At 43.8% G+C, this 24,028-nt stretch overlaps 1 protein-coding gene across 2 annotated transcripts in view; it reads right to left on the bottom strand.

The window, feature by feature from the left end:
* LOC132897209 (cadherin-4-like) overlaps nt 1-24,028 on the bottom strand; it is a 99,400-nt gene that overhangs the window by 31,946 nt on the left and 43,426 nt on the right. For both annotated transcript variants that reach the window (XM_060938681.1, XM_060938682.1), the window contains exon 2: nt 2,583-2,696. In XM_060938681.1, the coding sequence (XP_060794664.1) occupies nt 2,583-2,696 (114 nt within the window). The remainder of the gene's footprint in view (nt 1-2,582; nt 2,697-24,028) is intronic.

Raw genomic sequence — 24,028 nt, 5'->3', positions numbered from 1 at the left:
CCACCATCCTTGCACCGAAGTTGCAATTCTTGGTTGCGTCATCATTTTGTCTCAGAGCCCATCTGACAGTTCCCTTTTGAGTCTGGTTCCTCTCGAGGTTTCTTCCTCGTGTCATCTGAGGGTGTTTTTCCCTTGCCACCGTCGCCACAGGCTTGCTCATTGGGGATAGATTAGGGATAAAATTAGCTCACTTTTTTAGTCCTTCAGATTCTGTAAAGCTGCTTTGCAACAATGTTTATTCTTACAAGCATGATACAAATAAACTTGACTTGACTTAACTGAGTTCTCTTTATCTACTTTTAGGACTTGTGTGAAAATCTGATGTTGTTTTAGGTCATATTTATGCAGAAATATAGAAAATTCTAATGGGTTCACAAACTTTCAAGCACTACAGTATTTGACAAAACCACTGAAATTATTTACATCATAGAATTCTCTGTCCCTTTTGACACCAATGTGATTGACAAGATTCAGGAGAAGCACTCAAAGTATGCAGACCTCTGATATGTGATATCTCACTTGTATCCCAGGTACAAAGTTGTCAGACTCCCCATTGTTCTTGGTGCTCTAGGTTTGGTACCTCCTGACGCAGATTAGGAGTGTGCCCGGGTATTCCACCAGGATCACAGCTCTTCTCAGTCTGTGGACAATGAAGAAGGCTGCCATGTTGGGGAGTCTCCATATCCTTAGAAAAGTTCTTGGTGGGTTTGACTAGGCAGTGCTTCCTGGGAGCTAGTCCCATTCACTGTCTGGGCTGTGTGTAGATTGGGCAAGGGTCCATGAGCTGATGATGTGCCTTACCAGCCTGATTGTGTCAGCATAACCCGACCCCTCTCTGCTGTGCTTTTTACTTTAATCTGTATAATAATAATCATATGAAGAATAAGAGAAATTTATGGAATGTTTTAGTGAGTCCATAACCTCCCAGGTGGCACAACAAATAATTTGCCTGATCATTGTGAGATTGAATCCCAATGATGCAACACCCATCCATGGCTGGAAGTGGGTGGGTGGGAGGGGCATATTTTCTCTTATATTCATATTCTGTGAGCTCATGCATGTGGAACAGGGTGCGATAATTGGTTTTATAATACACATTAAACACACCTGGAAATGTTCATTAGATTGCATGTTTAGTCTGATTCTGACCAATTGAAGGTATGACATTTATTTTTATGGGGGCACATAAGCAGAGGTGAGCAATATCAAAAAAGTATCATATCAACACACACAAGGACATTTCTATGATCTATATCATGATATTTAGGTTTGCGCCCAATCTGCCAGCAAAGTAGCTGTGTTACATTTAAAAACTAAAACAGACTTTAATATCTAAATATGTTTATTTTTCTGTTTAAAAACTGAGAAAAATAAATACAAAATAGTTCACACTAAAAAAAAAACCTAAATATCTTAAATAAAAGTCAGCATTTTTAAGAGTTAGTTAAAGATTTTGTTAGGGGTGGTGAGATTAGGATCCAGAAGCAGAACACACAGGCAGTAATCCAATAAATAATGAGAATTAATCCAGGGAAAGGGCGTGGCAAAAAAGGTAAACAAACAAATGGAAAAAATAGTCCAGGTGCAAAGAGACAAAAAAACTTGACAAAAATACGAGACAGACAAGGACAAAGACAGTAGAGCAAAAAAAAAAAAAAAAAAACCAAGAAAAAAACCTGAATGCAAAAACCATGAACTCAAAAATAGCTTGAGCAAAAAAAAAAAAGAAACACAATAAAGGCACATAAACGGCTAGAATAGCAAAACGAGACGTTCTAACAAAGTCAGAGTCTGAGAACGGCTTATTTATACACAGCAGAGAGAACCAGGAAGTGAAATGCAGGCTGGATGGAATTCCCATCCCGGATCAGCGCTGACCTGGGAGATAAGTAATCTCTGGAGTGGAAGTCTGGGGCGGAGCATGACGGATCAGCTGCTTCTAGTCATAATTATGATTGTTTGTGTTTTAATGTTGATATTATATTGTCATATCACCCAGCCATACAAATAAGGGTTTTATATAAATAAGATTAATTTTGTTACATACATTGCATCTAGTTTCTGATATTTAAGAGGAATGTTGCGACTTTAAATAAGAGAATAATGAGTCTCCAAGACTCAAAAATTGCTTTAAAAACAACAAAATCTTGATAATTAAAAACAGTAAATCTTCCCAACCTTTATAGTTTTATATCCCACAATACCTTGCTTGGTTTTTTGGAGGGACTAGCGGCATCACACACTAAACACTTTTTTCATCACGCCATAATAGCATCAGCACAATGGTGTTAGTTTAATCTCATAAAGAACATAAATCTTTGTGCTCTTGTACACAGCATTTCAGAAAAGGCAGCTCACATTACAAAGTTTTAACAAGATGCGTCATGCTGTGTTTAATAATAAAAGAGTTCCAAATAAGAGACATACAGTATATGCAAATTCCACATGGTGTGTTTTCAGCGTGTAGTGATGGTAATGAACCGCTAATAACCTCAGTTGTGTAACTGTGTAAGAAATTCCAGTTCATCTGCTCACAAAGATTCCACATGTACAGATTTATTTGAAAGAAAGATGACACTCACGATGCCGAGTGAATACGGGAAAGGACCAGGGCTTTCTTCATCTATAGCGAAGGAGTCGATGATCCATGCTCTCTTCTGTCTGATTTTGCTGTGGGCTGACACTGCAATGATGCACTAAGAGAAATAGAGAAGACCTCCGTGAGATAGACCACAAAAAAATGTGAAACATTAGGCTGCTGCAATTTCACACATTTCAGTGTATATACTCTGATCCCTTCCTCAGTGAACACTTGTATATTTGAACAATGCATAAACATATATATATGGAAGGTCAAGGGTTGCGTGGTCCCCGTGGTAGTGGGGGCACTTGGGGCAGTAACCCCCAAACTGGGAGAGTGGCTCCAGCAAATCCCAGGAACAACATCTGAAGCCTCAGTCCAGAAGAGTGCAGTCCTAGGAACATCGAAGATACTGCGCAGAACCCTCAAACTCCCAGGCCTCTGGTAGAGGACCCGAGCTTGAGGATGACATGGATACCACCCCCCCGCCGGGGGTGAGAAGGATATATATATATATTTTAGTTGAATAAAAATAATGTTTAGATTAATTCAACTTGGATAAGAATAAACAAAATAATACTTTACACTTTTTTAATCAGATATTTTATAATTTAAGCATGACTGCTTCTTTTCAGGTATACTATCCCATAATCGATCCACAAATTTAAATATCAATCAATAATTAATTTTCATGTTTTAAAATAGCATTTTTGCTCTTATCACACAAACCTTGCAACCCTGTTTGATCTTATTCGGAATAGTGATATTGTAACACTGATTTCAGCCAATGAGGAACAGGGAGACAGACTTCACAATACAGGTGTGTTTTATTTTAAAGCTTGCATTTTTCAGTGGAGTTGAACTCAAATATGGACACGCATGACACAAAACAGTACACAACACATTCTTGGGTGGCACAGCTTCTCTCTCTCTCTGGTTACTGACTATATGAAAGATGCACAAAAACACATTAATTGAAAGCCAGTAATTTGGCACAAGTATAAATCATCCCATGTTACCTGCTGGTTCAACCTGACTCCTTGCCTTTCACAGCCAAGGCTCAACCACAACCTCACTGCCACAAACATATTTGAGACAGTTTTTGAATTGTGAAAGTTTCCATTGAAAGTCAGCACATACTTCAGGTTGTTATCATTGTATTGCTGATTAAATAGCTTAACTTTCATTTTTAGACTAAAAAAAAAAAGCACTGAGTCAGTGTAAGGATATCAGTCGTCTACATTGTACCTGTCTTTCCTGTGTGTTAGGGCAAGCTCTAAATGGTATGCATGGTGACTTAGAGCCTCTGGACTTGAAGGTCCAGATGATTTTTACAAGAGATAAGCAAGAAAAGCACACTTTCCTATCACTTGGTAAAAAGGTTTATGTATCAGGCAGTCACAGAATTCCCCCTTGAGGTATGAAATGAGGTTTGAGGAGTGAAACTGCTATTTACTGAAAAAGTTTAGGATCTCCAAAGGTTCAAAACTGGCAATGGTGAGGACAGATTAATTTTCACCTTTGAAATTGAGTAGCCTATTAAAACTGGTTACGCTTTTGGTAGATTTTGATTTGTCTGTACTAAAGAATGTTGAATTGATCAAGTATGAGTGATCCAGACGTATGTCCTCTGCCAGCTAGAAGATTCTACTTTACTGATCTGGGAGCAAAAACACTGTCAGACACAGAAGTTTAGAGACATTTCTCATTTTATTGAATAACAAACATGAGTAGCCTATATTTCCACATTCAAGAGTGTGGGGTCAGGATATGATTGGAACATGTAGAATCAGGACCAGAGTTGGCAGATTGTGATAAGGTAGTTTCAATGGTCGATGGAAAATTACTGACTGGGAAGCCTTATGAAAAACAGGACGCGCACGTGACATTTGTGAGCATTATATGGATTAAGCAAGGTCAGTGCAAAATTTGCAAAAACAATTTGCAAACATGCAAAAGAAAAGTCTCTAACAGCTTTGATATTTATGTCAATAATATGGTCAGCTACACTGCAAGTAAAAACTCACATTTAATGTGTTTTGGTTAAATATCTCTGTGGCAGCGGGGCGTGGTCAAGCGCTGGTCTGTGACCGGAGGGCGGAGTCAGGGAAGGTAAGTGGCAGAATCACTACACCTGATGTCAGTTAACCTGTGTTTGTGTGTCTTCCCAGTGACCGCGCCCTATGTAAAGAGAGAGAGAGCAGAAGAAGTGAGCTCTCTTCTGAACCAGACAACTTGTGTGTGTGTGTGTGTGTGTGTGTGTGTGTGTGTGTGTGTGCGCGTGCATGGCTGGGAGAGTAAATTTGCGTCTGAAAAGAACAAAAACAAATTTATGGAACTTTATTCTGGCCTGCCTTCTTTCTGTGCTCCTCCCCCTCCTACGAACTGCTACAGTGGTGCCGAAACCCGGGACCGAGCATAGGAAAAGAACAGCCCCATGGAGTCCTCCCCCTTCGCAGACCTGGTCCACACCCTCGCCATGGCCCAGCAGAGCCAGCACCAGGCGCTAGTCACCCTCCGGAAGGGGCAAGAGCACCGGTTCGAGGCCCTGGTGTTGGCGCAGCAGGAAGATCGACCAGCATTCCGGCATCTCCTCGTGTCGGCGGGGTCCACCACCTCCACCGCTGCGGGCCCTTCTTCCCTCACCCTAACTAAGATGGGCCCGCATGATGACCCCGAGGCCTTCCTCACGCTCTTCGAGCAGGCAGCAGAGCCCTCGGGCTGGCCAGTGGAACAGCACGCTATGCGCCTCCTCCCCCTGCTAACGGGTGAGGTGCAGCTGCCCGCGCTACAGCTCCCCACCGACCACCAGCTGGCCTACGCGGACCTTCTCCGGGCCGTCCTCCAGTGGGTGGGGTGCACCCCCGAACAAAAGCGACAGTGCTTCCGTGCTCTGCGTCTGGAGGAAGTCGGCCGGCCGTTCGTGTTTGGCCAGCAGCTCCAGGACACCTGCTGGCGGTGGTTGAGGGCCGACAATTGCGATGCCGAGGGAATCATTGATCAGGTGGTACTGGAGCAGTTCATCGCCTGCCTACCAGAGGGAACCACAGAGTGGGTCCAGTACCACCGCCCGGTGTCGCTGGATCAGGCCATCGAGTTGGCGGAGGACCATCTGGCAGCTGTTCCGACGGCAGGACAGCAGACATCCTCTTCTCTCCTCTCTCTTTCTCCCCTCCTGTGTCTCATCCTCGCCCCGTTCCCCCACTGCAGAGGTGGGGACCGGCCCCACCCCAGCCGGCCCATCGCACCTGCGGTGCCCTCCCGTTTTTCCCTTCTGTGTCTGTCTCCTCCCCCCCTCAGGTGAGTGAGCCCCAGATCGCCAGTGCAGAGAGGAAGCCCGGGCTGGTTTGCTGGCGCTGCAGGGAGCTGGGCCACCACCAACAGCAGTGCTCGGCAATGGAAGTGGGCGCGGTGGTTCGGATCCTCGACGCGCCAGGAGCCGCCCTCGATCGGGCCAGAGTGTATCGCATACCGGTGAGTATCCAAGGGGATACATATCAGGCGTTGGTGGACTCTGGCTGTAATCAGACCTCAATTCACCAAAGCCTGGTGCAAGACGAGGCATTGGGGGGAGCACAGGGGGTGAAAGTGTTGTGTGTGCACGGGGATGTTCACAGCTACACTTTAGTGTCGGTCCACATTTTTTTCCGAGGAGAAAAATTTAGAGTAAAGGCGGCGGTTAATCCTCGCCTCACCCACTCGATAATTTTAGGGACTGATTGGCCGGGATGCGGGGAGTTAATGAGTCATTTAGTGAAGAGTGGGTGCTGCCGTAGTTCAGCGGGGGGGGAGGTTCCAGTGTCGCATTGGCAGGAGCAGCTGTCACAGAGCCATCTACTTCATCTCCGCGTCAGAGTGAGGAGCCGCCGGCTGCTCCTCCCTCTCTCAGGGAATCCCTTGCAGATTTCCCATTAGAGCAGTCGCGAGACAAGACTCTGTGGCATGCGTTTGACCAAGTGAGAGTAATCGATGGTCAAACGCTCCAGCCAAACACCACCCTGTCCTTCCACTATTTTTCTATTATGAAGGATAGATTATACCAAGTGACGCAGGACACTCAGACTAAAGAGCAAGTCACACAGCTTTTGATTCCCAAGAGCCGCCGGGAATTGGTATTCCAGTCGGCTCACTTTAATCCCATGGCTGGACACAGGGCAGGATAAGATACTAGCCCGACTAAAGGCCTGGTTCTATTGGCCAGGGATTCGTGGCGATGTCCGTAGGTGGTGTACGGCATGCCGCGAATGGCAGTTAGTAAATCCAGCGGCCATTCCAAAAGCGCCTTTGGGCCCTCTCCCATTAATCGAGACCCCGTTCGAAAGAATTGGGATGGATCTCGTCAGGCCATTAGATCGGTCAACACGAGGGTACCGCTTTATATTAGTTCTGGTGGACTATGCAATGAGATACCCGGAAGCAGTGCCTCTTCGCAATATCTCAGCATGCAGTATTGCGGAGGCGCTCTTCCACGTCATCTCCCGAGTTGGAATCCTGAAAGAGATTCTGACTGACCAAGACACCTCGTTTATGTCACGTTCACTGAATGAACTGTATGGGTTATGAGGTATTAAGCCGATCCGCACCAGCGTTTATCACCCACAAATGGACGGTTTAGTTGAACGGTTCAATCGCACCCTCAAGAATATAATTAAATTCCTAAGTGAGGACGCATGTAATTGGGATAAATGGCTCAAACCCTTGTTATTTGCAGTGCGAGAGGTCCCCCAAGCCTCCACAGGGTTCTCCCCATTCGAATTATTATATGGGCATAAGCCGCGCGGCATTTTAGATGTGCCGAGAGAAAATTGGGAGGAGGGACCTTCACCAAGTAAAAACAAAATTCAATACATTATTGACCTGCGCGCAAAACTCCACACATTCACACACCTAACCCAGGAGAATTTGCAGCAGGCCCAAGAACGGCAAATCCGCCTGTACGACAAGGGTACGCGCCTCAGGGAGTTCGCACCGGGAGATAAAGTACTCATACTGTTGCCCACATCGAGCTCCAAATTGATCGCCAAGTGGCAAGGACCCTTTGAGGTCACATGGCGAGTCAGGGACGTCGACTATGAGGTGAGGTGAACGGACAGGGGTGGGGCGCTACAGATTTACCACCTCAATCTGCTCAAACTCTGGAATGAGGAGGTCCCTGTAGCGTTGGTGTCGGTGGTGCCGGAGAAGGCGGAGCTGGGGCCGGAGTTTCAAAAGGGAGCATTGGCATCGCATACCTCTCTGGTCCCCTGTGGAGACCACCTCTCCCCGACCCAACTCGCGGAGGTTGCCCAGTTGCAGACCGAGTTTTCGGACATGTTCTCACCCCTGCCTGGCCGCACCAACCTCATAGAGCACCACATTGAGATGCCCCCGGGGGTGGTAGTGCGTAGCCGCCCTTACAGGCTACCTGAACACAAGAAAAAAGTGGTTCAGGAAGAACTTGAGGCCATGCTCAAAATTGGCATTGTCGAGGAGTCCCACAGTGACTGGAGCAGCCTGGTGGTCTTGGTACCCAAGGCCGACGGGTCAGTCCGGTTCTGTGTAGACTACAGAAACATCAACGCGGTGTCTAAATTCGACGCGTACGCAATGCCTCGTATTGATGAGTTGCTCGATCGACTAGGCATGGCTCACTTTTACTCGACACTGGATTTGACAAAGCGTTATTGGCAGATCCCCTTGACTCCATTATCCCGAGAAAAAAATTGCCTTTTCCACACCATTCGGCTTACACCAGTGTGTCACACTTCCTTTTGGGTTGTTTGGGGCGCCCACTACATTCCAGCGGCTGATGGATAGGGTCCTCCGCCCCCATGCCACCTATGCGGCCGCGTACCTCAACGACATCATTATTTATAGTAATGACTGGCCGCAGTATCTACAACACCTGAGGGCCAACCTTAGGTTGCTGAGGCGAGCGGGTCTCACAGCCAACCCAAAGAAGTGTGCGATTGGACAGGTGGAAGTACAGTATCTGGGCTTCCACTTGGGCAACAGGCAGGTGCATCCCCAAATTAATAAGACAGCAGCAATTATGGCCTGCCCGAGGCCCAAGACCAAAAAGGGGGTGAGACAGTTCCTGGGGCTGGCTGGCTACTATCATAGGTTTATACCCAATTATTTGGATGTCACCAGCCCGCTGACTGATCTCACTAAAAGGGGGCACCAGATACGGTCCAGTGGACGGAGCAATGCCAGCGGGCTTTCTCTGAGGTAAGCTGCACTGTGCGGGGGGCCACTGTTACACTCAAGTCTTTCCCTTTTATGTTACAGACAGATACGTTGGACAGGGAGCTGGGGGCCGTTTTGTCCCAGGAGGTGGAGGGGGAGGATCTTCCAGTGCTGTACATCAGCAGAAAGCTGTCGGTACGCCAGGGGCGCTACAGCATGATCGAAAAGGAGTGCCTCGCGATCAAGTGGGTGGTCCTTGCCCTCCACTACTACCTGCTGAGATGCCCTTTCACCCTCTGTTCGGACCACACACCCCTCCAGTGGCTCCACCGCATGAAGGATGCCAACGCGCAGATCACCCGTTGGTATCTGGCACTCCAACCCTTTAACTTCAAGGTGATCCACAGGCTGGGGCCCCAGATGGTTGTGGCAGACTTTCTCTCCTGTCGGGGGGGGGTCGGCTGCAGGCCGGATGACTGCCCGGCCTGAGTCGGGCGGTGGGGGTATGTGGCAGCGGGGGCGTGGTCAAGCACCGGTCTGTGACCAGAGGGCGGAGTCAAGGAAGGTAAGTGGCAGAATCACTACACCTGATGTCAATTAACCTGTGTTTGTGTGTCTTCCCAGTGACCGCACCCTATATAGAGAGAGAGCAGAGGAAGTAAGCTCTCTCCTGAACCAGATGACTTGTGTGTGTGTGTGTGTGTGTGTGTGTGCGCGTGCGCGTAGGGCTGGGAGAGTAAATTTGCATCTGAAAAGAGCAAAATAAACAATTTATGGAACTTTATTCTGGCCTGCCGTCTTTCTGTGCTCCTCCCCCTCCTACAAACTGCTACAATCTCATAATAAGCTTTTAAATAATTTAAGGTAAGAAAAATAATTCAGTAAGAAATAAATATATATGAGAAATGTTTGCCTTGTATCCTATAAAAGGCCGAGATCTTAATCACTCACATTAGGCACATTGGTTTCTTTTTTTTTTCTCCTCCTATTTGAACTACTACTTCATTTTATTATTTTATTTCTACTACTATTTTCTTTTAATTCTTTTAATTGTTTAGTTCTTATAATATTATATATTAGAATAAAAATAAAATTATTTTATGTAATTTTATTTCTCTATTGTTTACTGTTTTGTTTTTACTTCTGTAAAGCACATTGAACTGCCATTGTGTATGAAATGTGCTATATAAATAAACTTGCCTTGCCTAGGCACTGATGGGGTAACACAGCAAAATGAACATTTTACAGTAATCTAATTAGATAGATAGATAGATAGATAGATAGATAGATAGATAGATAGATAGATAGATAGATAGATAGATAGATAGATAGATAGATATTCGTTGTCATGAAGTTCAAAAAACAAAAAAGTAGAAATACTCAGAGTTTGTTCCAGTAACCTAATCAATATAAAATTAGATCATACTAACTATACAGCCACTGCCAGCACTTTTGATCTAAAAACAGGGCTATTAAATATTAGATCTCTGTTAGGTTTATACAAGTATTATTCTTGACCAAGAAGGCAGTAATTTATTTGTGACAAAATTATATTCTTAGTTGAAATGACCTTATGTCTCGGCTGGACATTGTTTGGGAACATTTTGTTTATTTTTTATATGAAACGTGTATTGTTGATCAGAGATGTGTCTAGATGGCGACAGGGTCTGCGATGATATCACACACAACCACAGCTGCATAGCCAACGTGTATTGGGAATTAAAAGTTAGATTTAATGCCATGATTTAAGTTAGCTTATAGCTAGGATTGTGATTTAAGATTGTTAGAGTTAACCAGTTTCTTTAATGTTGAATCTGAAGTTGAAATAATTGAAGGTTGGATTTAATTATTAGATCTAAGATGCATTTAGTTTTAAGTTAGTTTTATAATTACAGAATATAATTTAGGATTGTTAAAGACATATTCTTATTTGTTATTTTGCTTATGATTTTCTTACTACATATTGATGAAATCAAGATGTAATTTGCTGACTTAGCACACATTTATGTGTTAAGAAATTATGATTTTAATATTTTAGCTTTTCATCTTTTAAACTATTTCTGTTTAACTTGGCATTAATTTCTGACTTCGTAGACTAGACATATTCTTATTTTTTGTTTACTTTCTTATAACACATCTGTGTTGAAAAATTCCATCACCATCTTAAGTACATATTGCCCTATGTTATATCTGACCTGAAGGGGTGTACGTGAACAATGACCTTTAAAATCTGTTTGTACCTTGCTATCATGTCATATCATCAGAAATATGTCATGTTATGATTTACACACACACTGATGGAGATTATTTGACCTGCCCCAAGATCAAGCTGCTCACTTGCATGCAAGTCAAACACACACACATACATCTGAACATTCCATTAGAACAGTGATGTAATTAAGATGTCACACACACACACACACACACACACACACACACACACACACACACACACAGATATCAAAATGATGTCACTCACTCACACACCCCCATAGACACACACATACACACATTCATGCACACACACACACATAGATGTCATTTACACACAGATAACACTCATATATAATAACCCTCTGTATTCTTGTCCAATTGGGGGAACTTGCGAATGAAGATGTGAACTACATTGGGGTTCCTGTCTTTCTTGGCGACTGACCCCCCCAGAGCTCTGGGTGGTACGAGGGCGGGGGTCCCGAGAGGTAAGTTGACCGTTTCCGACTGGGTGAACCCCAACAATCTCTTACATCTAAAGTGCTAATTGTTAATGAACTTATTACTGATCAGGAGTTTAATGTACTGTGTTTAACAGAAACGTGGATTAAGCCAAATTAATATATAGCATTAAATGAAAGAAGCGGTGACGTGGGCCCGACCTCCTGTGGGTTCACCGCCCACAGAGGTAGCCATAGGGGGCCGGTGCAATGTGGATTGGGCGGCAGTCGAAGGCAGGGGCCTCGACGACCTGATCCCTGAACACAGCGGCTAGCTGTTGGGACATGGAATATCACTTTGCTGGGGCGGAAAGAGCTTGAGCTTGTGTGGGAGGTTGAGAGGTACTGGCTAGAGATAGTCGGGCTCACCTCCACACACAGCTTGGGCTCTGGAACCCAGCTCCTCAAGAGGGGTTGGACTCTCCACTTCTCTGGAGTCGCCCATGGTGAGCGTCGGTGGGCTGGTGTGGGCCTGCTTAGAGCTCCCCAGCTCAGCCGCCATGTGTTGGAGTTTACCCCAGTGAACGAGAGGGTCACCTGTCTGTGCCTTCGGGTCGGGGAGAGGGCTCTTGCTGTTGTTTGTGCCTACGGGCCGGATAGCAGTATAGACTATCTGGCCTTCTTGGAGTCCCTGGGAGAGGTACTCAGACTGGGGACTCCATTGTTCTACTGGGGGGCTTCAATAGCTCACGTGGGCGATGACAGTGACACCTGGAGAGGCGTGATTGGGAGGAATGGCCTCCCCGATCTGAACCCGAGTGGTGCTTTGTTATTGGACTTCTGTGCTAGTCACGGTTTGTCCATAATGAACACCATGTTCGAGCATAGGGGTGTCCATAAGTGCACGTGGCACCAGGACACCTTAGGTCGGAGGTCGATGATGGACTTTGTTGTCCTTTCATCGGATCTCTGGCCCTATGTCTTGGACACTCTGGTGAAGAGAGGGGGTGAGCTGTCAACTGATCACCACCTGGTGGTGAGTTGGATCCGCTGGCGGAGGAGGAACCCGGACAGACCTGGCAGGCCCAAACGTATGGTGAGGGTCTGCTGGAAACGTCTGGCCGAGCACTCTGTCGGGGAGGTCTTTAACTCCCACCTCCGGGAGAGCTTCTCCCAACTTCTGAGGGAGGCAGGGGACATTGAGTCTGAGTGGATCATGTTCTCTGCCTCCATTGTCAACGTGGCTGTTCGGAGCTGTGGCTGCAAGGTCTCTGGTGCCTGTTGTGGCGGCGATCCCTGAACCCGGTGGTGGACACCGGAAGTAAGGGATGCCATCAAGCTGAAGGCAAGGCAAGGCAAGTTTATTTATATAGCACATTTCATACACAATGGCAGTTCAATGTGCTTTACAGAAGTAAAAACAAAAACAGTAAACAATAGAGAAATAAAATTACATAAAATAATTTTATTTTTATTCTTAAACAATTAATTAAAAGAATTAAAAGAAAATAATGAGAATTAAACAATAGTAGAAATAAAATAATAAAATAAAGTAGAAATAGGAGGAGAAAAAAACCCCAGCAGAATAGAATAAAGAATAAAATAGAATAAAGTTAAAATTAAAGTAAATTTAAAACATGCAGAGAAAGTAAAAAATTATTAAAAAAAAGAAGACAATATTAATTATTTAACAGAAAGCATCTGAAAACAGCTTGGTCTTTAACCTAGATTTAAAACTGCCAACAGCAGGAGCATTTTTAATGTCCGCTGGCAGTTGGTTCCATAGCTGTACTGCATAGTAGCTAAAAGCTGCTTCACCACACTTTGTTTTAACAACTGGTTTTAATAGTAAATTTTTCTGTTTTGATCTGGTAGACCTGATTGGGTTAGGCCACTGCAACATATCAGAGAGGTAATTGGGCCCTGTACCATTTAGAGATTTGTACACCAGCAGCAATGCTTTAAAGTCAATTCTGTAGCTTACTGGAAGCCAGTGAAGGGACCTTAGAATTGGAGTAATGTGCTCTATTCTTTTTGTTCGTGTGAGAACCCTAGCCGCTGCATTTTGAACCAGCTGAAGTCGTTTGATGGTCTTTTTTGGCAGGCCTGTGAAAAGGCCATTGCAGTAATCAACCCTACTAGAGATGAAGGCATGTATTAGTTTTTCCAGATCATTTTTTGACATAAGTCCTCTTAGTTTGGAAATGTTTTTTAGGTGATAAAATGCCATTTTAGTGACTGCTTTCATGTGACTGTCAAAGTTTAGCTCGCTGTCAATGAAAACACCAAGATTTTTAACCATTTCTTTAGTTTTTATCCCTTTTGTGTCAAGAATAGTGGTAATGAAGGAGTCCTATCGGGCCATGTTGGCCTCCGGAACTCCTGAGGCAGCTGACGGGTATTGGCAGGCCAGGCGTGCCGCAGCTCAGGCAGCTGTAGAGGCAAAAACTCGGAATTGGGAGGAGTTCGGTGAGGCCATGGAGGAGAACTATCGGTCGGCCTCAAAGAAATTCTGGCAAACCGTCCAGCGCCTCAGGAGGGGGAAGCAGTACTCTGCCAACACTGTTTACAGTGTGGGTGGGGAGCTGTTGACCTCGACTGGGGACACTGTCGGGCGGTGGAAGGAATACTTCGAGGATCTCCTCAATCTCACCATCACGTCTTCGATTGAGGAAGCAGAGGCTGATGACTCAAAGGTGGACTCATCCATTACACAAGCCAAAGTCACTGAGGTGGTTTGCAAGCTCCTCGGTGGCAAGGCACCGGGGGTGGATGAGATCCGCCCTGAATATCTCAAGTCTCTGGATGTTGTGGGGCTGTCTTGGCTGACACGCCTCTGCAACATCGCGTGGCGGTCGGGGACAGTGCCTCTAGAGTGGCAGACCGGGGTGGTGGTCCCCCTTTTTAAGAAAGGGGACCGGAGAGTGTGCTTCAATTATAGGGGAATCACACTTCTCAGCCTCCCCGGGAAGGTTTACTCCAGGGTACTGGAGAGGAGAATTCGGCCAATAGTCGAACATTGGCTCCAGGAGGAACAATGAGGTTTTCGTCCTGGTCGTGGAACACTGGACCAGCTCTATACCCTTCATAGGGTGCTCCAGGATTCATGGGAGTTTGCCCAACCAGCCCACATGTGTTTTGTGGATCTGGAGAAGGCATTCGACTGTGTCCCTCTTGGTATTCTGTGGGGGGTGCTTCGGGGCTCTTTGCTAAGGGCTGTCCAGTCCCTATACGAACGGAACAGGAGTCTGGTTCGCATTGTCGGCAGTAAGTCAGACCTGTTCCCAGTGCATGTTGGACTTGGGCAGGGCTGTCCTTTGTCACCGGTTCTGTTCATAATTTTTATGGACAGAATTTCTAGGTGCAGCCAGGGGCCAGAGGGAATCCTGTTTGGGAACCACAGGATTTCATCTCTGCTTTTTGCAGATGATGTTGTCCTGTTGGCTTCTTCAAACCAGGACCTTCAGCATGCACTGGGGCAGTTTGCAGTCGAGTGTGAAGCGGCTGGGATGAGAATCAGCACCTCCAAGTCCGAGGCCATGGTTCTTGACCGGAAAAGGGTGGCTTGCCCTCTCCAGGTTGGTGGAAAAGTCCTGCCTCAAGTGGAGGAGTTTAAGTATCTTGGGATCTTGTTCACAAGTGAGGGAAAGATGGAGCATGAGATTGACAGGTGGATCGGTGCAGCCTCCGCAATGATGTGGTCGCTTTACCGGTCTGTCATGGTGAAGAAGGAGCTGAGCCAAAAGGCGAAGCTCTCGATTTACCGGTCGATCTACGTTCCGACTCTCACCTATGGTCATGAGCTTTGGGTAATGACCGAAAGAACAAGATCACGGATACAAGCGGCCAAAATTAGTTTCCTTCACCGGGTGGCTGGGCGCTCCCTTAGAGATAGGGTGAGAAGCACAGTCACTCGGGAGGAGCTCGGAGTAGAGCCACTGCTCCTGCACATCGAGAGGAATCAGCTGAAGTGGCTAGGGCATCTTTTTCAGATGCCTCCTGGACACTTCCCTGGGGAGGTGTTCCAGGCATGTCCCCCCTGGGAGGAGGCCTCAGGGAAGACCCAGGACATGCTGGAGGGACTATGTCTCTCAGCTGGTCTAGGAACGCCTCGGTGTTCTTCCCGAGGAGCTGGCCGAGGTGTCTGGGGAGAGGGAAGTTTGGGCTTCCATGCTCAGACTGCTGCCTCTGCAACCCGGCCCCGGATAAGCAGATGAAGATGAGACGAGATGAAATGAAGGTAATCCTCCTGATTGCAGTTGTATATACCAGCCTCGTCTAACTGGCAGAGGAGGAGGTGTTGCAGTTATTTATAATGATTATATTGATGTAACACCCATACCTGGTTATAAATTTAATGTATTTAAAGTTCTTCATACTAATATAATGTATGTAGCCTCAGAAAATAAGTCTACCCAGTTAATTCTGTTATTTATTATTTACAGGCCCCTGGGGCCACACTCCTAGTTTCTTTCTGAATTTGCAGATTTTATCTCAGACCTGGTTATTTCCTTAGACAAAGCTTTAGTTGTTGGAGATTTTAATATTCTCTTCGATAACCCAGAAGACCCTTTGAAAACAGCGTTTGTGTCCATTTTAAATTCAGTAGGGGTTAATCAGAGTGTCAGAGGACCGACCCATAATGGTGGTCACATCCTCGATCTAATACTAACATTTGGTTAATCATAAATATAGTCACACTTCCACAGTCTGAAGTTATCTCAGATCATTATCTCATCTCATTCAAAATATGTCTGAGTAATAATATATGCACCTCATCACGCTACTGTATTAAATGTACATTCACATCAACGACTGCACAGAGCTTTATAAATGATCTCCCAGAGTTATCAACTTTGCTTGGATCACTGTCAGCCCCTGCAGAACTTGATCAAACAACTGAATGCTTTGAGTCAATGTTCCGCTATACTTGAGATTATGTAGCTCCTCTTAAAAGGATGATTAGAGAGAACAAATTAGCACCCTGGTATAATGATGACACTCGCACTTTAAAGCAGACCAATCAAAAATTGGAATGTAAATGGTGTCAAACAAAATTGGTAATGTTCAAATTAGTTTGGAAGGAGAGCTTCCTGAAGTATACAAAAGCTCTTAGTGCTGCTAGATCAGCATATCTCTCCTCCCGAGTAGAAGAAAACAAAAATAATCAGAGATTCCTATTTAATACTGTAGCAAAATTAACCAGGAAAATGACCACTATAGACACATGCACACCTGCAGTATGTAGTAGCAATGACTTCATAAAAAGAGACAAAAAACTTGACAAAAAAAACCAAGACAGACAAGGATAAAAACACGAGAGCAATAAACCATAAACAAGAAAAAAAATGTAAGTGCAAAAACCATGAACTAGAAAAATAGCTTGAGCAAAAACCATGAAACGCAATAAAGGCACAGAAACGGCTAGAATAGCAAAACAAGACATTCTGGCAAAGTCAGGGTCTGAGAACGGCTTATTTATACACAGCAGAGAGAACCAGGAAGTGAAATGCAGGCTAGATGGAATTCCCATCCCGGATCCGGATTAGCGCTGACCTGGGAGATAAGTAATCTCCGTAGTGGAAGTCCGGGGCAGAGCATAACAGATTAAAAAAAAAACAAAAACTGACCTTGATCCCTGTCAGCTGTCCAATTATCAGCCAATATCAAACCTCCCTTTTATCTCCAAGATCCTAGACAAAGCTGTGGCACAGCAGTTATGCTCATATTTACATAGGAATAACATCCATGAAATGTATCAGTCAGGATTTAGACCTCATCATAGTACAGAGACACCACTGGTGAATGTAGTAAATGACCTACTGCTGGTGTCTGATCAGGGCTGTATCTCCCTGCTTGTGTTGCTTGACCTTAGTGCAGCATTTGACACCATTAATCATTCCATTCTTTTGGATAAACTAGAAAATGTTGCGGGAGTTAAGGGAATTGGGTGGCATGGTGGTGTAGTGGTTAGCACGGTCACCTCACAGCAAGAAGGTCCTGGGTTTGAGCCCAGTGGCCGGAGAGGGCCTTTCTGTGTGGGGTTTGCATGTTCTCCCAGTGTCTGCGTGGGTTTCCTCCAGGTGCTCCGGTTTCCCCCACAATCCAAAGACATGCAGGTTTGGTTAATTAGTGGCTCTAAATTGACAGTAGGTGTGAATGGTTGTTTGTCTCTGTGTCAGCCCTGCAATAACATGGCGACGTGTCTAGGGTGTACCTCACCTCTCGCCCATGGTCAGCTGGGATAGGATAATAATAATAATAATAATAATAACAACATTTTTTATTGAGGATTGCACTTAAATATCATAGTGATAATATACATGTGGCCCTCAAACTTAACAAAGCAAACATAATATGCATATAAAACCCACAAATAAAATAAAATAATTTTGAGGGCTAAAACTTACAAACTACTATAAGTTTTAGCCCCCAAAAGTATTATACAGGGTCACAGCTTGCCTGCAACCCTGTAGAACGGGGGGGGGGACGGACTGACTGACCGACTTAAGGTAAAGGCCCTCTCCTGGCTCAGCTCTTATTTAACTGATCACTATCAGTATGTTGATGTCAATGTTATGCTGATGACACACAGTTGTATGTTTCTTACAACTAGAAGTAGGTTCTCTGATTACACAGTAACTCTGGATGGCCTTTCTGTTTCTTCATGTGCAGCAGTAAAAGACCTTGGGATGATCATTGACCACAGTCTTCCATTTGAACTCATATTGACATTACCTGGATAGCTTGCTTTCATCTCAGAAGTATTGCGAAGATAAGAAATTTAATGTCACTACACGATGCAGAAAAATTAGTTCATGCTTTCGTTCCCTCCAGGTTGGATTATTGTAATGTCTTTCTGTCTGGATGTTCCAATAAGTGCATAAAGAAGCTCCACTTAGTTCAAAATGCAGCAGCAAGAGTCCTTACTAGAACTAGAAAATATGACCCCATCACCCCTGTCTGATCCACACTGCATTGGCTCCCAATCAAATTTCATATTGATTATCAAATACTACTACTGACCTTTAAAGCACTGAATGGTCTCACACCACAGTACGTGAGCAAAGTTCTTATACACTTATAGTGCGTTTTGGTAAACTGGGATGTATGGATGCTGTCAATCCCCCACTCGCTTGCTCACTTAAGTTTGTTGACGGTGTAGTGGCTGCTGCTTTATGTTCCAGGGCTCCCTCATGCCTGTGTTACCTTCTGGCTCTCCCCTTTTAGTTATGCTGTCATAGTTAGTTGTTGGAGTCCCTGCTTGTACTCAGCACAAAATGTATACTGTACCCACTTATTGGGCATACCTAACAACCTGTGTTTTCTCTCTCTTCTCTCCCCCCCCAATCTGTCCCTCTGAGTTACATGTCAATCCTGGGATCGAGATGCTGACCTCTTCTGCTCCTCAGACCTGCCTGATCCATCCTGATGCCCTGTGTCTGGTTGGAGTCTCATCACATCACTCCTGTGGATGATGGCCCCATATGGACAGTTGAAAGTCACACTTGGAAGACACTCTGGACACTTACAGTAATGCTTTTGTAGCTGACGACTACAGTTGGCTTGCTAACTTTGGGACTGCGGTTGTGATGAACAATTTTGCACTCAAGTTTCCATTAATGAAGACTTATAACATCAAGGAAACTGACTTCATGTTAAAACTGTTAATGTTATAGTCATATTGTCTGTTGTTGTCCAGGTGAGGATTGGTTCCCTTTTGGGTCTGGTCCTCTCGAGGTTTCTTCCTCGTGTCATCTGGGGGAGTTTTTCCTTGCCACCGTCTGTCATGCTCCACCGTGGACTTCCACTCTGAAGATTACTTATCTCCCAGGTCAGTGCTAATCCGGATCTGGGACGGGATTTCCATCTAGCCTGCATTTCACTTCCTGGTTCTCTCTGCTGTGTATAAATAAGCCATTCTCAGAACAGCTCGTTTTGCGGGGATAGAGGCCTTGAGCTGTGATCCGGGATGTGCAGGAAGTGAGGTAAATCCAGGAAGTGATTGAGATGGAGGAGATTGAGGAGGCAGATGGAGGCAGGGGTGAAAGCGTTCCGGCGCCGCGCCGGATTTCCGGCGTACCATGGCTGGGGAAAAAAAAAAAAAAAAATCTAGTTCGTCCATTGTCCTGTGTCATTCTGAGATGCGCAGATAGACAGTAAAGGGAATTCGCATGATATGGAACTAGTGGGGAAAAAAGTGCCGTCACGGCACGAATTAGACCCTCGGAGGGTCTAATTCGTGCCGTGACGGCACTTTTTTCCCACTAGTTCCATATCATGCGAATTCCCTTTACTGTCTCTCTGCGCATCTCAGAATGACACAGGACAATGGGCGAACTAGATTTTTTTTTTTCCCCAGCCATGGTATGCCGGAAATCCGGCGCGGCACCGGAACGCTATCACCCCTGTGGAAGTGATCTAGCGTCAAGCGACTACAATGAGAGAAATATATACTCAGGAGAATGGCAGAGGGTCAATCGAGGACGTAAGAAAAGGAAAGAACTAGAATCTGATGGAGAGAGGAAGGTAAAATAAATTAAATAAAAGTTATCCTTAGATTCCAATCCCTGTGTACTCTAAATCCTTTAAAAGTTAGCAAGGCAGTATACAAGCTAGTAGGTGAAGTACAAACAGTCAAAACTTTAAGAGATGGCAATTTGATGGTTGTGTGTAGGGATAGAGACCAGCAGCAGGGGTTAATGAAGTGTAAAACACTATTGGGGAAAGCGATAAAGCCGCAAGTGTGGGAGGAAAAGGGAAAGTGTATGGTGTGATTTCTGGAGTATCTACTGAGTTGACAGAGGAACAGATCCGAGTTAACATGAAAGGGGTTAGAGTAACCAAGGTGAAATGTTTGCCTATTACAAGAGTTACAAGTCCTAGTTTGTCAGTTATGATAGCTCTGGACGAAGAGCAATTACCGGAAAGAGTTAAGCTTGGGTATGTTAGTTATGCAGTACGAGCATACATTCCTCCACCAACAAGGTGTTTTAAATGCCAAAGGTTTGGGCATATTGCTGCAGCCTGTAGGGCTAAAGCCAGGTGTGCTAAGTGTGGGGGGGAACATGAATATGGCAATTGTGCTGTAGGAACTAAAATAAAGTGTTGTAACTGTGGAGGGGAGCACAGCGCTGCTTATAAAGGATGTGAGGCGCATTAAAGAGCAGTACAGATTCAAAACATAAGGGTGAAGGAGAAGCTTACCTATGCTGATGCAATCAAAAAGGTAGATAGCAAAGTATGATCTGATGCTAAAGCAGTGTCTGTCTCAACCTTCTACTCAAAGAGCTGCACAACCTTTGAACTATTAAGTTTCTGAAGACACCTCGATTGTGGAGAAGAAAGTTTGTTGCCTTCATAGTGGAAGTTATCAATTGCTCAGCACAGACAGATAGCAGAACAGAGAGAATAAAGATTATCACAAGAGCAGCAGAAAAGTGCCTGGATATAGGGGAATTATCTGTTGAGTCTGTAAATGCAGTATTAGCAACCAGAGTTTCTGAAAGTCAGCAATCATGGGGTGGTGTTTTATAATGGTACTGTCCATATTACAGTGGAATGCCAGGAGTTTAATTGCGAATGGGCAAGAATTTAAATATTTTATTGAAGAACAGCAGGTTAAGCCAAATATCATTTGTATCCAAGAAACATGGTTAAAGCCATCACTTGACTTTATGGATATGTAGCAGTACGCAAAGATAGAAACCTAGGAACAGGTGGGGGAGTAGCCACATTTATTCAACAGGGACTTAATTACAAAGCACAAAATATAAATAAAAAAATTGAAGCAATATCAGTGGAAGTATGGGTAGGTAGAACTAAGTTTAAAATAATTAACTTCTATAACCCTTGCCAAAAGATTAGAGGAGATTTTTTAGATAGTTTTTGTGTGCAGGGGGATTGTAGAAATATTTTATGTGGAGACTTCAATGCTTATAACACATTATGGGGAAGCATAAGGACAAATGATAATGGGAGTACTACTGAGGAGTTTATGGATGACCACAATCTAGTCTGTTTAAATGATGGAACAGGCACTAGGTTTGATCTAGTACATGGAACAGAATCAGCACTTGACCTTACCTTACTTTCAGAACGAATAGCAGGAGTCAGTCAGTGGGAAGTTCTTAATAATAACCCATTAGGAAGTGATCATTACCCAATTTGGACCAAGATACAAGAGCAGAATGTTAATTTGGAAGAAAACTGGTACCCAAGATGGAAAATGAGAGGCGCTAATTGGGGGTTATATAGTATGAAGGCAAGTGGCAAACTTATGGAGAATATGTCAAACTTAAGCGATGATGTTGAATTAGTAAATTTCATAATCACAAATATATTATATGAGTCAGCAGAGGAGGTTCTGGGTGAGTCTTCTGGGATAAGGGAAAAGAAAATGGTGCCATGGTGGTCAGATGAATGTAAAAAAGCGGTCAAAGCCAGAAATAAAGCATTCAGAATGGTGAGATCAAATCATTCCTTTAGTAATTTAATACTATATAAAAAGGCACAGTCTCAAGCTAAAAGAGTAATAAGGGAAACTAAGAGGAATTACTGGAGGAGTTACTGTAATACTATTGGATCAGAAGTTAAAGGTCACTGAGGTATGGGGAATGATCAGAAAGATGGGAGGAATAAGAAGGGATTTCTCTTTACCAGTAATTAAAGATAGTGATGGTGAAGCAGTAAATAATGATGAAAAAGCAGAGATGCTTGCTAGGGCCTTTGTTAAAGTGCATAGCTCTAAAAACTTAACAAATGAAGAGTTATTATGGAGAACAAAAATGATTGAAGATAATGGAAACTTATTAGGAAAGAAAGATAAGGGCAATTCCATGTAAATGTCAACCTCACCATGCAAAAATAAAGCAGCATGTAATACATCAAAACCACTCCCAGAGATATCACCTAGGCCTGTATTTTACAGATGTGAATAAGTTGAACCAATTTGTAACCAACCTAATATGTCACTGTCAGTCTTTCTTATAATGTAAACCCCAAGCTAAAATCAACTTTGATCATGTACAATTCTATATTATTGCCACAAGCCACAGAAATGTATGCTAAAATCCACAAAACAGCAAAACAATAGCCATCCTAAATATTATTTAAGAACTTTGATAGTTTTAGCTGATATTTAGAGAGTTTTTCAAAGGGTTATGGTGGTTAAATTGCTGATTTTCTAAACATATGCCATGTCTATTTCAGACGCGTCACATCCATAACAGAATTTCGTCACATCCATAACGCTGACTTTTCCTTCCGAAACTCTGCATGAAATACAAAATATTTTAAACAAAGATTTTTTAATATTCACCTTGGACCCCTCTATCAAATGGATATCTCCATTTCGACATTAGGTTTACAATTTCACAGAGTTTGATAAAAATGTACAGTCACCCAAGAAAAGTGATACTTTTTCTGTCACGTCCATAACGCATCTTTTATTGGCATTTTCTGGCATGCCCTAGATGTACTATGGGAATTGTTCTTGTTCTATCACTTCTCCAGTATGGTACAGCCTTAAAATATGCAACACCTGTTTAAATACTGGGAGACAATAAAACATGCACTGGGTCATTTGTTGCCATTTTGAGTTCAAGTGTCACGTCCATAACGCTGGAATGCTCATAAGTGAGAGTGCACTTGATAAGAATTTTACATTATTTGAACTGAAAAGAGCATTAGTGGGTGTTAAAAATACGTCTCCAGGTAAAGATAGAATTTGTTATAAAATGATTGAACAATTATCTGATGTGGCTAAAAGTGTGATTTTAAAGTTGTATAATAAAATTTGGGAGCAAGGTAAGCTGCCCTCTAGCTGGAAACATTCAGTAGTGGTACCTATAGCTAAACCAGGTAAAGATAAAGCAGAGGTCAAAAGCTATAGGCCTATAGCACTAACATCCAATCTTTGTAAGTTGATGGAAAGGATGATAACTAAGAGGTTAATATATGAGATTGAAAAAAGAAGTCTTTTCTCTCCACATCAAAGTGGTTTTAGAAATGGCCGTACTACTATGGATCCAATAATCTGCCTAGAAAATGAAATTGGGAAAGCTCAGGCAAACAAGGAGTCAGTCTTGGCAACATTCTTTGATATTGAAAAAGCATATGATATGCTCTGGAAAGAGGGTCTTTTACTTAAGTTGAATAAAATGGGAATAGAAGGTAAAATGTTCAATTGGATTAGAGATTTTTTTAAGGAATAGAACTATAGAGGTAAGAGTTGGAGCGAGCCATTCAAATATCTACTCTATAGAAAATGGTACCCCACAGGGTAGCGTCTGCAGCCCAATTCTATTTAATATAATGATTAATGATGTTTTTAACAATATTGACTCCAGAATCAGTAGAGCACTTTATGCAGATGATGGGGCACTGTGGGTGAGAGGCCGAAATTCTGACAGTCTGAGGAACAGAATGCAAATAGCTATAAACGAGGTTGAAAGACGGTCACATGAGTGGGGGTTTCATTTATCTGTTGAAAAGACACAAGTTATATGTTTCTCAAAGAAAAGGGTTAACCCTACAGTGGACCTCAGGTTGTATGGGCAGCCACTCAAGCAAACGGATAATTTAAGATACCTTGGTGTATGGTTCGATATCAAACTTTCTTTTTAAA

Source organism: Neoarius graeffei, chromosome 13 (assembly GCF_027579695.1).
Source record: "Neoarius graeffei isolate fNeoGra1 chromosome 13, fNeoGra1.pri, whole genome shotgun sequence".
NCBI classification, from domain to species: domain Eukaryota; kingdom Metazoa; phylum Chordata; class Actinopteri; order Siluriformes; family Ariidae; genus Neoarius; species Neoarius graeffei.
Note: the sequence above shows the minus strand (reverse complement) of the source record. Positions and strands in the feature narration are given on the sequence as shown.